Genomic DNA, 17,638 nt, shown 5'->3' on the forward strand with positions numbered 1-17,638 from the left:
CAAAATATTCTGCAAGATGTATTAAATGAATGTTAAGGGTATTTCTACACAATTAATTTGGGTTCCTGCTCATGTTGGTGTGGAGGGAAATGAGAAGGTGGATATTCTGGCTAAACAAACTCTAAGAATAAAGAAAGTAGATCTACACTGTAAAAAATAAGTGTAATTTTAACTGTAAAATTGTCAAAACGCTACGGTAAAAAACTGTTAATAGGTTAACAGTAAGTTCCTGTACTATATACAGGGAAAAACTGTAAAATATCTAACCAGATATTTCATGTAATTTTACAGTAAAATGCTGTTAATTTTATAGTTTTTAGAAGTAAAAATAACAAATCAATGTATAATTTACAGTAAAAAACTGTAAACTGATATTCCCAGAATTCCCTGCATGACACTCCACATTTGAAAGTATTTTGTTTAAATAATCATGTTTTTTAAATAATTTTTGTTATTAGTTATGTATATTTGGGCTTTATGTTACATTTTCTGTAGTTTAATGCATTATTTAAGTATCATGTGTGTTACCATGATGGTGTTTTGTGTTTGCATGAATGACTCTGTGCACCTTCTATATATTAGTATATACTTCTGCTTGTGGCGAAGCTATTTGTGATGAGCTTTGATTCTTCATGTGGCTTTCTCTTTTACAACCTGCATTATTATGGTGGTTGTCAGTATGTTAAATGTACAAAACAGATTTTAATAGCAGTGTGCATTGTTGAATTTACTGGTTTACAAAAATTTGTATACTGTAAAATTTACAGTTTTTTACACGTTTTCTGTATTTTTTACAAAATTATTTAGTAAAAACTGCCAAAATTATTTTGTAAAAACTACAGAATTTTTTTTTACAGTGTACATATTCCATTAAGTAAAGCAGAAGCTAAAGTATACATTAGAACATATACATCAGTTTGGCAGATTTATTGGAATGACCATGGAACGGGTAGACATTTGTATAATATACAAAAAACAGTTGATGCTGGGAGAAAGGAGAGTAGGAATCGAAGGGAAGGAAATATCATTACACGCCTTAGAATTGGACATACTGGACTTAATAGTACATTATATAGAATTGGTAAGCACCCAACTGGGGAATGTGTACACTGTAATCAACAAGAAACAGTTGAACATGTACTACTTCAATGTGTAAAATACATTAATGAGAGATATCGCCTTACTAAGTCAATGAAGAAAGTTAAACACCATGACTTTTCCTTGTCAGGTTTATTGGGGAAATCAGCTAACAAGATATGTGATGATATTATTAAGTTTATAAAATAATGTGAATCAAGTAAGAGAATATAAATAATATGTTTATTGTTATTTATTAAGAAGAATGTTTTTGTTAAAGGGGTTTTTATTTATTTTTTATTTTAAATTGTTTTGGCCCTTTCCCCTCTTTCACCCATCATATATATTGCATAAATCTTGATCCACACTCCAGTCCAGTCGGTGGCGGTAATGCACCTATTAGTTGATTTGCCAACCGCCAATAAAACACCAAAGAAGAAGAAGAAGCCCCCTCCTTTCCTTTTTTTTTTTTTTGCCCCCTCCTTTCCTGTACACGTCGCTCTACGGCTAATGTGACGTATGCATTAGCCTGGCAGCCACAGGAGTATAGCACTCAATTAAACCATGGAGACTCTCTTAAGCCTACCGTTTACTGTACTGGAATGTCCGAACATCAAACTTAAAAAACCGTCATGGCTACATATGCCTTCTGCAATGACTGTATATGCCGTCGTGATTGTTTCATATTTTCTCATCACCGGTGGTAAGAACTCTAAAGCCATCTCAGGCTAAACTAGCATTCAGCTAACCCTATCCTGGTGTGTGTGCGCGCGCACTTATGCATAATCTTTTATATACTAGTGAAAATTTCCCGTAGAGTCTTTGTGTATTAAAGTTAAATTTAATATGAAAACGCATGCTTTCGTGTTTGGTTATATAAATTAATCTTGCGAGTTAGCCTGCTTTCTGTGACAGTGCTGTTATCAGTAATAATTCTCAAATTATATTGCACACTATAAGTTAGACAGAATGACTTGCTCTTCTGCTCCTGTCTACATATTACATGAGTAAGAATGAAACGGAACCTTATTATTTTCTTATGTGAATAGCTAGATAAATGCTTTTAAGTGCGACATAACTTTGTCTCTGAATGATTGAACCGTACTGTGATCAATAGCACTGCTGTAATCTTTGAATCCCTTCAGGCATCATATATGATGTGATCGTTGAACCTCCGAGTGTCGGATCAATGACAGATGAACACGGGCATCAGAGGCCAGTGGCTTTTCTGGCGTACAGGTAAATGTTTTGATACGGATGGTCATCATAAACTCGGCCAGCTGGTGGCGCTTTAGATGTACTTGAGGCATCTTGCTGATTCACTTGTAAAATAAACAATCGAAACAAGATTGAAACCGTGATAAATCTTATAAAATCCCAGTTATTGAATCAACGTCTCCAAACTGTAACGTGAAAGTGTAGTGCTGAATGATTGTATTCTCTTTTAAAGAGTGAATGGGCAGTACATTATGGAGGGGTTGGCCTCCAGCTTTCTCTTCACCATGGGAGGCCTTGGCTTCATAATTCTGGATCGCTCGAATGCGCCCAGCATTCCCAAGCTCAACCGTTTCCTTCTGCTCTTCATTGGCTTTGTCAGTGTGCTGCTGAGCTTTTTTATGGCCAGAGTCTTCATGAGAATGAAACTACCGTAAGTCACTAAACTTTACCAAAGTCCCTTTAAGGCAAGTCATGTCACTCGGCAGCCATCTTTGAAATGCCTCTCGGGCATGCACGTGCAGCTCCTATCTCTTTGAATGGGGAAACATCAAATTGTCCAAAACTTTTCACTAATCTTACGATTAAATTTCATATTTGAAATCAGCAATAAAATCGGACAACAACTGTATCATAAATGTTGTTTATTTTGCTCAAATAGCATTATAAAAATCTTATTTCTTAGGCCATGTTCACACGTACACGGGTATTTTTATAAACTGAGTTTTACCTTCTTCCGTTTAAAAAAAAATCTCCATCCACATCCAAAATCACGCTATGAAGCACTGTCAAGAGCATGCCAAATCAACAGGTGGCGATATAATCTCAATCGTAACGCCATGTTGGCCAATCAGAAGCCTGAAAAAGTTTCCATTAGGCGGAGATAACAGCACAGGCTCCGACGTCACAAGCCAAAAACTCCGGTTTCGCTGTCTACACGATGACACTGCAACCGGAGTTTTTGAAAATCTTCTCCCAGGCAGGCGTTTTCAAAAATTGGAACTGTTTCAGTGACCTGGTGCTGCGTTTGCATGTGGACGAACGGCCAAACCGAGTAGAAAAAGCTGCGGTCTTAAAAATAACCGCGTTCGTGTGGACAGGGCCTTAGGCTAGACCAGCCAGTGCGCATGCGCACGTCTCAGAACACTGACTGTTTCTATAGCAACCGTGACTTCTAATGGCAGGTGCAGTGACGCAATGACTTTACTGATTAGTGATTGGCTCTTTTGCTCAGAAGGTGGGGCTTCGTTCGATAGAGCGGCCATATTGAGTGTTGCGTTTTTTTCCCCATTCAAAACTATACGAGTGACACGTCTTGGGTATTCTATAGTCTATATATAGTCTTTGACTTTACATTAGCTTTTTTAACATTATTTATATGGTTATATTGTATTACACTACCAGACCGAGGTTTGGACACACTACTCATCATCATTATTATTATTATTATTCTCAGTGTATTCCAGAGAGATAGCAGCAATGTTTTAGCACTGTTTCTTTAAAGCTGTATACTTATGTCATCGTATTATAGTTTTAGACCACAGTCTCTCTTGTCTTGTCTTTGAACTCTCTATTTCTAATGATGATCTGAATGTGTTTGTCTTGCAGTGGTTATCTTATGGGTTAAAGCTGCAATATTGCGAATGCTACAGGCAGAGATGAAAAAGAACATACAGAAAACCATGTTTCATTGCCAAGGACTGCAGTCTCATTCAAAGTCTGATAAATTATTTCCACTGGCAGAATTTCCCTCACTTTTTTTTTTTTTTACAATTTTGTCTAGTGGGACTCTTACCTTACTGGGTCATAAAAATGTGCTAAATTTACTTCTCAACATTGATAAACATTTCCTTGTAAAAGTCCACAGGATGGTCAATATTATATCGATATAATCCATTTTGCATATCTCCTTATAACTGTTATTTTGTAGACAGCCTGTTCATAAATGTGGCTGCTTGATGTGCAGTTTTTTCTATAATAAACAAATACTTAACACAAAACTTTGCAACATTTGAATTTTTCGATGATTTTAAACAATACTTTATTATTTTATAACAAAAATGAATTGCTTATTTACAATAAAATCTTTTTTAAATTGATAGAATACTGTAGATTTAAAGTCTTGAATGTTATGTTTGCAGTGAAATGCATTTTACAAGGTATTGAAAATTTTTTATTTTACCATAATAATATGAGGGTTATATATTTGCCTTGTCCAAATACCCACACTTGCGGTCTTGACCACTTGAGAGCGCGTGCGCATGACAAGAAGTAAGTACGCAAGACTGTCCCAGCTCCAGAGCGCTATTCAAGGCTTAGTGTATTCCATCGTCAAGCATCATGTTTTGGAATACATTGTGAAATTTTTGCTGAGATTTCGCGAGAGATCATGGAAACCTTTCCAATGTAAGTTAAATATTAATATAATAATTAGGGCCTATTACATATAATTTGGTAGAAAAACAAAGTGTTGCACGTTTTATTGGTGCAAAGGTGAGTAGTGGTGATATTGTACAACATTTGCAACTGCTTTTTATCACTTAATTAGAAGCACCAAAAATGTTATTCTGTTATGTTCTAGGAACTACTGAACAGACATTTAGAAGTACATTTTAAAATTAAAATAAAGCTATGTAAACAATTGCATTTTTACAATACTATCCCCCGGTTTCACAAACAAGGCTTGGGCCTAATCCCAGACAAAAATGTAAGTCTGAGCTGTTTCAACCGAAAGAAACTTACACTAACTGATCTTAAAATATGTCAGTGCCTTTGCTTTGTCTCAAGATGCACACCAGTATTGTTTTTTTCTAAGGCATGTTTATAAAAACTACTTTAATGTCCTATTTGAACTATTAACCTAAGCCCTGTCTGTGAAACCAGGGGTGTATTCCAGAAAGCGGGTTTTGTTGGAAACTCAAGTTTGTTAACCCCAGAAAAGGGAAACTCAGGGTTTTCGGTTCCAGTAAAAGACAAAACTAAACCTCTCAGTAAGTTACCATGGTTACTTACTCTGTGAACCTAACCTGGTCGGGAGCAGGTTTTCTTCGGTAAACCCAGAGTTTCTTTTGGTCTCCTCCCCCTTTTTAAAGCGCAAGCAATGTTTAAATACCTCATTCATTCATTTACGCTGCAAAAATGGCTTTTATTGCTGAGATTTTTGCCTTATTTCAAGTATTCTTAAATCATGATGCATTTTCTATATAAGAAAAAAATATATACGATATTAGGGCTGGGCGATATAGCTAAAAAATGTATCAACGATATAATGTTTCATATCGTTCGGTATCGATAATTGACATTTTTTATAACCTTTTTTAAAACAGAGCAATAGAAAAATGTTTTTACATTTAACCACTGTATTTTTAAATGAACTCAATTTATTGAGACAAACAACAAATATTTTTTTGTTTTAACAGTCAAAAACAAAATAAAAATTTAACTAATATCTCATTTCTAATGTTTTATATGCAGATAAAATAGGTTAAAAATTTGGCTTGTCTCCAGAGGCCATAGGAGGGCGCAATGAGCATTACGTCTAAATTATTTCCTATAAATCAAATATAATTTCGTAAATTGCATAAACAATTATGAACAAAACAGCATCACGTATTTATGCATTGCTTATAAAATTTGCGACGTGTTTTCTAAAAGTTTAAACTATTTTAACTTTGCATGGCTGTCTACCCCTGCGTTCCATTTGGAAGGGCTCATCCCTATGCCCTAATCCCAAATTCAAAGGGTTTACCCTCCGGAGTGAGGGGTTGAAGGGTGTAGGCGACCAAACAACTGTTTCTTGAAGTGCCCTTCTGCGTCATCATCCTGTGCCCACACGGAGGCTCCGTCATCATGCAAAGAATCTGCGCAAAGGCTCATGGGAGCCCGAAGTATCCATAGTTGTTCCCTTCGAAATCCTTCCGTCTAAATTATTTCCTATAAATCAAATATAATTTCGTAAATTGCATAAACAATTATGAACAAAACAGCATCACGTATTTATGCATTGCTTATAAAATTTGCGACGTGTTTTCTAAAAGTTTAAACTATTTTAACTTTGCATGGCTGTCTACCCCTGCGTTCCATTTGGAAGGGCTCATCCCTATGCCCTAATCCCAAATTCAAAGGGTTTACCCTCCGGAGTGAGGGGTTGAAGGGTGTAGGCGACCAAACAACTGTTTCTTGAAGTGCCCTTCTGCATAAGCACATAAACACATTTCATTACACCAAATAGCCTACACAAAATAATGTTCTTTTTAGCAACATCATATGACCCCTTTAAGTCATATCAGATATGTATTTTGATTTAGAATTTAGACATTATAGAAAATGCCGATCCATGTGTGAGATGATAATATGAAATGTAATAAATATATATATAATATAATAAATTAAACATTACCTTGTCATAGTGTTTTATAATTTATACCGATAACTGTTATATATGCCAATAAAATAAATATAATAAGCGTATTAGAATAATATATTATCTTATTTATTACTTATAGTAGTGCTTCATCATTTATCAGGGCTCGCAAAGTTTCAAAATCCCTGGTAGCCCTTCGGGCAGGTACTCTTCAGATTTTGGTAGCCCGAAAATGAATTTAACTAGCCCAAAAACAAACAAACAAACAAACAAACAAAAAAAAAAAATATATATATATAGAAAACCAGATAGGAGTTTAAATGTCAATCAAAAATATTTTTAATACACAAATATCAACAAATATGAAGGAAGGGATTTTATTTCACTATTTACAGGGTATCTGCAGAATTTTTAAAAATAAATTTAAGGCAATTTATGACCCATTTTAAGAGCTGCTCAAGTAAAATGAACACAGTATGAGTGGGGTTGGACAATGTCTGTGGCAACATACAGTACTGAGCCATAAAATTACATGATTTACAGTTCAGATACAGGTTTTCACAAAAACAAAAATCTTATCCAACAGCATTTCAGCCTTGAGACCATTTTTATGAAAAGGGATAAATCAAGCACAATAGCTCCAGGACGTCGGGCTAGCGATTTTGCAAGCCCTGTTTATATAATAGCTTATATTACATATTGTAATATTATATAATGTTGTGCGCTATTTGTCACGCCCACTGAAGGCTCGTCAGTAGATCACACGTGCGCTGATAGCGCTGAAGTGAACTAACCCTGGAATGTAACTGCTCCGGTATCGAAAGCCAAATGGTTCAGAATTATCGTGCTTTACACCGCCGTATCAATATTAAAATGCCGTTTTCATAACGCCGCCAGGTGTTAAATAAGCATAGTTAGGCGGTAAGTTAATGGCAGACGCCACCACGCTTTAAAATCATCACTGTCTTAGCACATTAAACCAGCATTTGAAAATGCTACAACACTTTCCCCAAGCTCCTAGGGATTTGATTTTGCTTGTCATTTGTTGTCTGCAGTTTTGTCATTCATTATAACAAACAAAGTATAGAGACGATGTAATAATAGATTCAGTGTGCAGTGTAGGGAGCCTCATTAGTTAAAATGGAAGTTTGTGAGATCGCGATGAACTAAGAGGAGTGACAGCTTTTTCCAGAGAGTTTGCAAATGTGAAATTGAATTTACCTACAACAGTTTTATACATTTTGGATTTTATACAAAAGTTAACATAAGGACTTACATTTCAGGAACACTGTTGTCTGATTGTGCTCTATTTCTTAAACGAAAAGTTCAAACAAAGTTACAGCTGATCCGCTGCGCATCTCCAAGCAAACTCACAGCTGTTTCGTTTTTGAACAAGTCTAGTGAGTCAATGATTTAATCACCCATTCATAAAGAGAGTCACTTGCTTCATTCCTAAATGAATCAGCCAGTTGAACTAATCGATTAAATAAATGATTCAGTGACAAGGCAGTGACATGCTGCCACCTACTGGCGGTTTCAGTTTCATCTTTAAAGTATAAATTGAGTCATTTAAATTGTTTAATATTTATATATTCAAAACTTTATATTTTAAACTTTAATCTCATAACATCATCATTATGAAATGCATTAATGCCACCTCTGAGTCTTGTCAAAAAGTCTGTAAATATTCCTTAAAGGTGGAAAAAGTTCTGAAATTATTTATCTTGGTCTAATTTTTTTTACATCACAGAAACCTGGCAATTTAACAGGGGTGTGTAGACTTTTTATATCCACTGTATATATATAAAATGATGAAGCACGTCATAATCACAAAATTAGTCAGCTTTTTATTTAAAAAAAGTTCACAATGCAGCCTAATAAGCCTAATTTTTCTTGTTTTACATAAAACTGTTATTTCGTTTTGTGCTCAAATGTATTATATTATAAACATTGTTTTAAATTATGTGCTGGTATTACCTTATGAACTGTGATTACATTATAATTTGTCACAGTGTGTTCATAATGTAATACATTTCTCATACAATAACCTATTACATTGTGAAAAATTGTTATTACACTAAAACATTATTACATTATGAGCTCAAGATTACATTACGTTTTGAGAAAATTATTACATTATGAACATTTTATTACAACAATAATGTAATACGTATTACATTATGTGCAGTTTTTAAGTTATGTGCAGCTATTACATTATGAGTTGCTACATGTGTCCATGTAGATGAGCAAATAAATCTGCATCTTAAGTGGCGTGTGGCGTTAACCTAACGTCGGTCGGCGTGTGGCTTTATTTTAACACGTGGTGGCATCTGCCGTTAACTTATCACCTAACAGCGCTTATTTAATGCCTGGCGGCGTTATGAAAACGGTGTTTTAATATTGATACGGCTATGAAAAGCACGCAAATTCTGAACCATTTGGCTTTCGATACTCCAGAGCAGGTTATCTTCAGAGAGCAAGTTACTATGGTTACTTACTTACCCTGAAAGTAACCTCCGATTTTGGAACCGAAAGCTGAGGTTATCCGCTTGCTTATCCTCAAACATACCCGGGTATGTCACATAACCTGATTTTTGGAATACCCCCCTGCTCTGGGCATGGTAGCCATGTTACCATGGTGACGAAACCCGCTAAAAACCAACCTACCTTTCTTGAGCCCGAAAACTCAGTTTGCTCAAACGAAACGTGAAGTTACCTGGGTAAAAACTGAAACCGGCTTCGTGCTACAGGCCACAGGTAACGAAAAGTTCTACACACACTTTGTGGTCTTCATCCTCACTTAGACACTTGGGCCAAATACAGGAAATACGTCATAAGTGGTCAAGTGCAAAGACCGCAAGTGTGCCTATTTGGACAAGGGGACTGTCACCTGGCTTGTTTTAAAACTTTCAAGCACTAGGGAGCAGCACTGGATGGACTCAATTAAAAATAAATGCTGCAGGGATAACATGTGTTTGTTGGCCAAACCAACAGGTTAACTCATCTACTCAATAGAACTTTTATGTCCCCATTGTGTTTATAATCATGCTTTAGCAAATTATTCTAACTCAAATTTGAAGGGAAATGTTTTTTTAAATAAAGGGTTGTCGGAAGCTTAAAGGTGGTGATATTGAAGTCATGTGTCCATGGTGTAGTTGGTGTAAGTAACCCACGTGTACTTTTATTTTATTTTTTTTACTTACCTGTCTGTTGTATTTACACATCAAAATATTTAAATATGTTGTACTCACTAGATTAATGTGATTAATAAAATGTGTAAGAATCATCAACATTTGTTGGTCACAGAGCTTATTTTCTGCAATATTTCAAAAGCCAATAGAAACATCCTATTGGGTTTTGTAGAGGGAACAAGCGTGATGCTAACATCTGGGTTGGCCTAAAAAATGTTATCACTGCAGTAGAGCAAAAGTCTGAATAAAAAGAGAACTGTACTGGGTCTTTGTTTTTTAGTTTAATAATATAAACTGATGATAATTTTTCTAAATGCTATTTTAAATATTGTAGGAAAAGATCTTTCATTCTACACGATTTCATCCCCCCTCCCCTACCGTGTTGCCTTTTATTTTATCTAGAGAGTGTTTTCCATTACTATCAGACAGGAATAATTCTCCAGCTGTTTTACTGTGGCAGACATCAGCAGAACCTGCTGAGTGAGCATTTGCTCAGGTATGCATACAGTTGAGCAGGCTGTTGCAAAACAAGCAGTGTTGAAGGTGCACATAAAGTGCCTAATTTGGAGTAGATGCATACAAACCATTACCTCAAAACCACCCAGTAAAAATATGTCCCTCAATTCAATGGCCACAACACGGATAATGCCATGTAAACATAGCGATTTGGTTTTCTGGGGTCGTCTTGTGTTTTTTTTTCCTATTCTTTTTTAGTGCTTTATAGCTTTCTAAAAAGCATATGTGAAAGCTAAAAATTTTCTTAACCTTTAATCGTCCCTTGATTACAGTGACGTTAAAGTCCCTTTGGGTCAGATAGACCCCAAACTTTTACAGAGCGATTGCATTAGGAAATATAATTTTTTTAATATGACAAACTATATATATATATATATATATTTTTTTTTTACTTCTCAGCTATACCTTTATGCTGTGTTTTTGTGGATATTTGGTAGTTTTTTACCTATTTACTGCACAAATACTCAACTATGCCATAAATTGGCTTACGAAAAATTATTTTTTTAATGAAAAAATCCCTTAAATTATGACCTAAATTAAAAATAAAAGGTTTCTGGATATTGGCCCATGTGTTAGGGATACAATACTGCCATCTGCAGGTTAGAGGAAAATCTTTAGGTATTATAGTTAAAGAAAGAAAGTGCAATGACCACATATGTCCAGCAGAGGTCCATAGGGACTCATTAATTTTCAGTTCAGTTTTCAAGTCCATTTTTCTTCATATTTCAACTTCTCCTCACAACTTTATATATATTTTGTCAATACATATTTAAACATTCTAAAATACATTAAAAATCTGTATTTTTGTATTTATTTTTGTTGTTGTCTGATATGTTTTGAATTGTTTGCAAAATCACCACAAAGTCACCACTAAAAGACATTACTGTAATCACATACTATTTATTTCAGAAAATTATTTATCACAAATAAACACTGCATAATCCTCCTCTTCAGATTTCTGGTAATCCTGTTCAAACTCAGTTTCATCTTCTGTCAGTAGTAAAGTCCTCAGGACTATCTGGTTCAGTGTTCTCCGAAAAATGCGGCAGACACCTGTGTGTGAGCGTGTGTGTGTGTGTGTGAATGAACATGCTTGTTCCATGTTGCCTTTGTGCTCTAGTATTAGTATTTCATTTATGTATGGAAATTTTTCAGATTTATGCCAGTTTTGTTGATTTTATCTGCCAATTTCTATAAAAATGCTCTCTGTTGCAGTCACACATACGTGTGTGTGTGTGTGTGTGTATGAGATAGAAAGTTCGTTCCACTTTGTGTTTATGGTCTAGGACCAGACCTTTATTTAAATGTAGAAATTTTCTGATTTATACTGGATTTTTAAATTTTTTTTATGACAAATGAAATGAAATTGTTTTGTTTATTTACATTTTCCCATTCATTTTCAGTGTGGGGTCAATCTGACCCCAAGGACCTTTAACGGTGATTTTTTTTAACACACCTTTAGAACAACCAAATCAAGTCCAGATTTATTGTGTGTGTTTAGATTATTTAGGAAAAGTCACATAATTTCATGCCCCTGAAATGAAGGGAACACTTTTAAAAAATAAAGGAAAAGTCAAATGGGTTCAGCTGGACCCCAGGGACCGATTAAGGGTTAATGATAATATTGGATAGTTTTATTTTACTGAGAGGTAATTTTTCAAAACTCATAAATCAAAAACACTGATACAGTTCTTACTGGCACCATTAAAATACAGTATATGGCAAAACAATCCTTATAGAGTGTATTTTAGATCCATTAAAACATGGAAAAAGGTTGCAAATATAATTAAATAGTCTGTAATTAAAAACAGTTAGTTTGTCCCCTGATGTTTCATTAGGTTTTTAGTCTCTTCTTGTTTTTTTTGTCATGAGCTAGTGTGCCAGTGTTCTTGTGGCTGCTGCCAATTGAAGGATGAACGAGGCCATTTTCATCACTGGGTTCCTTGGGACCAAAATATAAAGAAGAAAATATAATATTAGTTGTTTGACTTCCTTTGATTCTTGTTGCTTAGGTGAGTAAGTAATGACAGAATTTCCATTTTTTGAGGTGAATTACTCCTTTACTTGCCATGCCATTAAAAGGTCAAAGTTTTTTTCCTTAAGAATTTAATTTTTCTTCATTGTGAGATAAAGACATTAATATCAACATGACATATTATGCCCCCCAAATTATCAAAACTAATTTTAATTAAGAAATGAAATACATGCCCATGTATTCAAGTCATTGCATATATATAGGAGAGCAGCACAGAAGTTAAGAAACAAGAAATGTTACTTGAGCACCAAATGAGCATATTGTAATTATTTCTAAAGTTTCTAAAAGATCATGTGACACTTAAGACTGGACTAATGACTGCTGAAAATTGCTAACACAGGAATAAACAACATTTCACGAAGAAAACACAGCTATTTTACATTAATATTTCCACAATATTACTGTTTTGCTGTATTTTTGATCAAATAAATGCTGAAAACCAGAAAGAGGCATTAGAAGTTGGGCTGCACAATATTAGTTGACCACCTCTAAACAGTTTTTGAATTCAAGAATAGTGTCTGAGCCCTTTGTGCATGTGACCGTATGTCAAATCCAATATGTCAAATGTCTCATGTTGCAACACTCACCACGTGCACATGTTGGCTTGGCTCTGCACAAGCCATCTGCTGAAACTTATATGGACTGATATCAATGAGCGATGACACATGACCATGGTAGGCACTGCAGGGGAAGCACACTGATTGAAATATTTGCAAGAATCAACAGAACAAAGTTCCACTATGTTTGAGAGGGCATAGGTTATCTAATCTTCTAATGATTCTTTCACTTATCAGTGTAAAATGTGGTGCAGAAAAAAAAGCAGCAGCAATACATCACATGCAATATTTGACATGGGATATGGCATTCATTTAAATGAAACCCAAAGACCAGGTGATGCATTCTTTTACACAGCAAGATTTTGCATACCAAGGCAGATGCTGACTAGTATGCATATCCATAAGCAAAACACAGTATGTCTAGATACAAGACGTAAGATTAAGTTAATATTTAAGCTGTGAGCTTCATGCTTCTAAGAAATTGGTAACTGTTTAGATCCCAGCGCAGAGAAAGTGGAGGCACAGACAGTGTGTTGTTGACTTACTTCTCTAGTGTGATGATGTCTTTGTGGCCGGTGTACTGCCAGGCCAACCTCAGGGCCAGATCATTTGCCTCAGACCTAGATGTCAAAACAGAATAGTCGATCCTGGGACTTGGTTATCAAGTGGCTGCCTTCAACAGTGAAAACAAAAAAGTGCTACCTAGTCAGCAATTGTGCAACGTTATTTATGCAATCCAGGTATTTCTCATCTTTTTCGTTGTACATGTACTGTCCTCTTGCTCTCACAATCTTGATAGGGTCATGACTGAAGAACACTTTGCAGGACGGACTACATATGGAGGGAAATGCAAATAAATTTTTTTTTAATGCCATAAATCTAAATGAAAAACAAAGAATAAAGAAACAGAAAACTTGTTTTCAGATGCTTTTTTCATCATGACAGGCACCAGTGCAAACTTTCTCCAGCCATCATTCAATTAACCAAGTTCCATTAGCTGCAATACACAGGCTACTCATCTCAAATATCCGGAGTTATTAATTCAGTGAATATGCTGTTCTGATGTTTTTAACATCAAAATCGCCACTTTACAGTAGACATTAGTTCGTATGTAATAACTGCAGTAATGTCTCCTTACCCAACATGTTTCTTTCGGAGATCGATAGTTTTCAGCTTATCTAAATTTTCCGTTGCCATTTCTGTGCCTGTAGGTGCTCACAAATGCGTGTTGACTGTTACTGGAGATAGAAAGAAGAGAAGATGTGTGCGCAAGAGAGAGAGAGAGAGAGCTATCCGCTCAAGTAATGTATATGTACACACGTGTGCGTGTGTATGTGCGTGAGAGAGAAAGAGAGAGAGAGAGGGGGGCGGGTGAAGGGAGGAGGTGGTTGTTGTGGGTGGGACAGACCCTTAAGATAACGTCAATGTCATTTCAGTTACTATTGCAAAAGTGGACTGTTCGCTGCACCGTTTATTAATGTAGATTAATAAAGACACATGAAGAAACAGAATTTATTTGGCTCCAACAGAATATCACACAGCATGGGTTTAAAACGAAGTGTCTAGAGCCATTACAACAATGAACAAATTGAAATTCCTAGTCGTTAACAAGGCAAAACTACAACAACAATAAAATGAAAATGAAAGAAATGAAGAAAGTGAAGAATTGAGCAACAAAAATTATTTAGGCTAAAATGACATTAGCTAATAATTTGATAATTGTGGGCTACCAAATTATGTACAAGGTCAATCAAATAAACAGTTGAAACACTGTATAAACACACATTTATAGACACCAAAATTATAAATTGACATTAATGACAAGGATTGAGAAAATAAAGCAATGGATTTTTTTGTTGTTGCAATAAACACATTTTGGCAAAGAAAATGAAAACAAAACAAGGAAATGTTTCATTCAAAACTGCACTAAAGATAAACAAATTAACAAAAGCTGAAAGACAAATTTATCTCCCATGTCTTCTATACAAACAAGCCAAACCTCTTGCAAAGAAAGGTTTTGTGACATTTTGTGTAGCAGTAACAATAAATGGACACACATTAAATATTTATGAAAATGCCTACAAATGGCTTTAAAAGGAAGGAAAGGAAATGATGTGACATATGCATGCACATTAACAGTGACACTTATCAGTTTAAAAACAAATATTAAAAAAACTAGCTTAGCCATTACTGTTTGTTTGTAACGGTATTCTGTACTGTTAAAACAAGTATATCCCCAGTGCCACCATAAAAGCGATTCTTACAAATTACAAAATGGCTGAGTAACAGATATCAAGATTCATTTGTGTACTCGGTGCACATTACATCAATATGTAAAAAGAAATATAAATGGCACTTTAAACAAATGGAAAAAAAAAATGACTGCACACCCATATTCCTCTATACACATATTAATCTACATTTAATGAAAAAAAGAGATGGAGAGAAAGATCTCCTTCAAATTTCCAGTCAATATTTCACTAAATTCTGAATTGATGTTTAGTGATATATTTAATGAACTGTTGGTGCAAAAACAAAAACAAAACAAAAAATACAAGATACAGTTAAGTTAAGATACAACTAAAATACAGTTGGGAAACATGTTTAAAAAAAAAAACCTACTATAATCATCACATAATCATATGGCTGAGCATGAAGTACAACACCTAAGAGATGGAGAGAAAGATCTCCTTCAAATTTCCAGTCAATATTTCACTAAATTCTGAATTGATGTTTAGTGATATATTTAATGAACTGTTGGTGCAAAAACAAAAACAAAACAAAAAATACAAGATACAGTTAAGTTAAGATACAACTAAAATACAGTTGGGAAACTTATGTTTAAAAAAAAAACCTACTATAATCATCACATAATCATATGGCTGAGCATGAAGTACAACACCTTATGGAGAAAGGTCTTTCCACTTTCATATTATGAGGAATGCCTGTTAATAAACCAGTTTGTTAACTTAACTTATTTTAAGAATAAAACATGTTGCTGTATATATAAAGTAGCAGGTAAGGGTAAAAAGAAAAGAAACCACTAAGAAAGAAATCAGTTATCCTTCCTTATGAATACCTATTAAATTCAGTACATACAAAACTACTTTCAGTATAACTATGTCTGCATTGTTCTTATGATCTGAAATGCCCATTAGAGGTTGAGAAAATCAGGACCATAATCCTGCCACCTCCAGCCAGAAAACACATTATAACACCAGCAGTGCTGTGATCATACTTTATATGTTTTAATGTATCTACTGAGTCTGAAGCCTGTTACGAAAGTTCAAAGTAATGGTCAAAATGGTTTTAAAGCTGTAAAAAATAAATTAACAAAATGATGCAATTTTGCACTCTGGAATGTAGCAGTGTGGGCTGATGATAATCACTGCTGATTTAGGATTAAGGCTCTCGATGACTGCTGTATGTTTGCGCCTTGTACTGTACATTAACACTGTATTTGATGCTATTAATATTGATTGGTTTAAAATGCTGTTGTTATGGTTACTCAGAATAGCAATACCACAAAAAAACACAGTATGTCCCATTTGTCAAATTTTCCTTTGACACCCTACGAAAGTCTTTAAGAATGTAAAACTTTCAGCTCCAACAATACATACACAGCATTTTTAACCTTAATATAGCTGCAAAAGAATGCACTAAAATGTCATATTTACAACTCATAGCATAGAGTAGTAACTATTTCCAATAAAAGAATGAATAACAAATGACTTTAGGCACAAAGGCTATAATACACAAAATGAGCAAATCAAAAAAATTAAGCAAAATGTCATAATGAAAAAGATGGCATCCTAGACATAGATCAGACTGTGTAGCTCACTGCTACAAAAAGAACCCCACTGAAGAGTGAACAAAAAAAAGTTTGCAGATGGAGGGATGAATGTAGCAACTTTCCATGCATCACGTACACCATCCAATAATAAAGATTTCTGAGTTTCAGTTGCCTGCTTACTCTCGAGCGGCCACAGATGGTGGATGCATCTTGTGTCCTGCTATTTCCATAATTTGAGTCTTTAAGTTGTCACTCTTATTACAAGGTGAGAGTTACACAACAGCAACACCGAGGCGCTGGAGGGCCAGTTGCCACACTGACCTCTTTGCAATAAAGAAATCCAGCAATCAATCACAATTCTTACTTTCTCAAGCCACCAGCCAAGGCGTGACACCCTTCACAAAGTGAAAAAAAAGAAACATTAACTTTTACTTTTAGAGTAACACATTTTTGTTTTGAATCGACAAAGACTGACAGGTTGTTAGTGATTTGCAGAAGCCATATACTTTGACCACACTACAAAGTGATATGTACATGCTTGTTCCGGGGTATGTGGATGGAGTCTTTAGTCTTTTAAGCTGATAGTATGGATTGGTGTGAACACACTAAACACACAAAGATCTTGTTCAAGACCCAAAGCTGATCCCTCAGTCGCCTCCTCCTTCTTCTTTTCAGTTAACCCCGTTAGTCTGTTTTGGTATCCACTCTCATTCTGGGCCATGCAAATCAGGGCAAACACGCCCTTGTGAATAGTCTCTTACTGGTCAAGACTTTAAATTCCACAGTGCTGATGTGAATGTTACACACGTTGCCATGAGCACACTGAAATGACAGGAACAGCTACGTGAAAGCTTCATGACGTTCTTTTCCCGGAATTAAAAAAAAAAAGTA

General features: G+C 35.0%; 1 protein-coding gene across 1 annotated transcript; it reads left to right on the plus strand.

Moving 5' to 3' along the window:
* Positions 1-1,564: 1,564 nt before the first annotated feature.
* Positions 1,565-4,286, plus strand: ostc (oligosaccharyltransferase complex subunit). Its single transcript, XM_016242672.1, has 4 exons — positions 1,565-1,780; positions 2,223-2,316; positions 2,528-2,725; positions 3,901-4,286. Exons 1-4 carry the CDS (start codon positions 1,642-1,644, stop codon positions 3,917-3,919), a joined length of 450 nt encoding a protein of 149 aa, XP_016098158.1. The 5' UTR covers positions 1,565-1,641; the 3' UTR covers positions 3,920-4,286.
* Positions 4,287-17,638: the final 13,352 nt, after the last annotated feature.

The sequence above is a fragment of the Sinocyclocheilus grahami genome, unplaced genomic scaffold (assembly GCF_001515645.1).
Source record: "Sinocyclocheilus grahami isolate Dianchi unplaced genomic scaffold, SAMN03320097.WGS_v1.1 scaffold668.1, whole genome shotgun sequence".
NCBI classification, from domain to species: domain Eukaryota; kingdom Metazoa; phylum Chordata; class Actinopteri; order Cypriniformes; family Cyprinidae; genus Sinocyclocheilus; species Sinocyclocheilus grahami.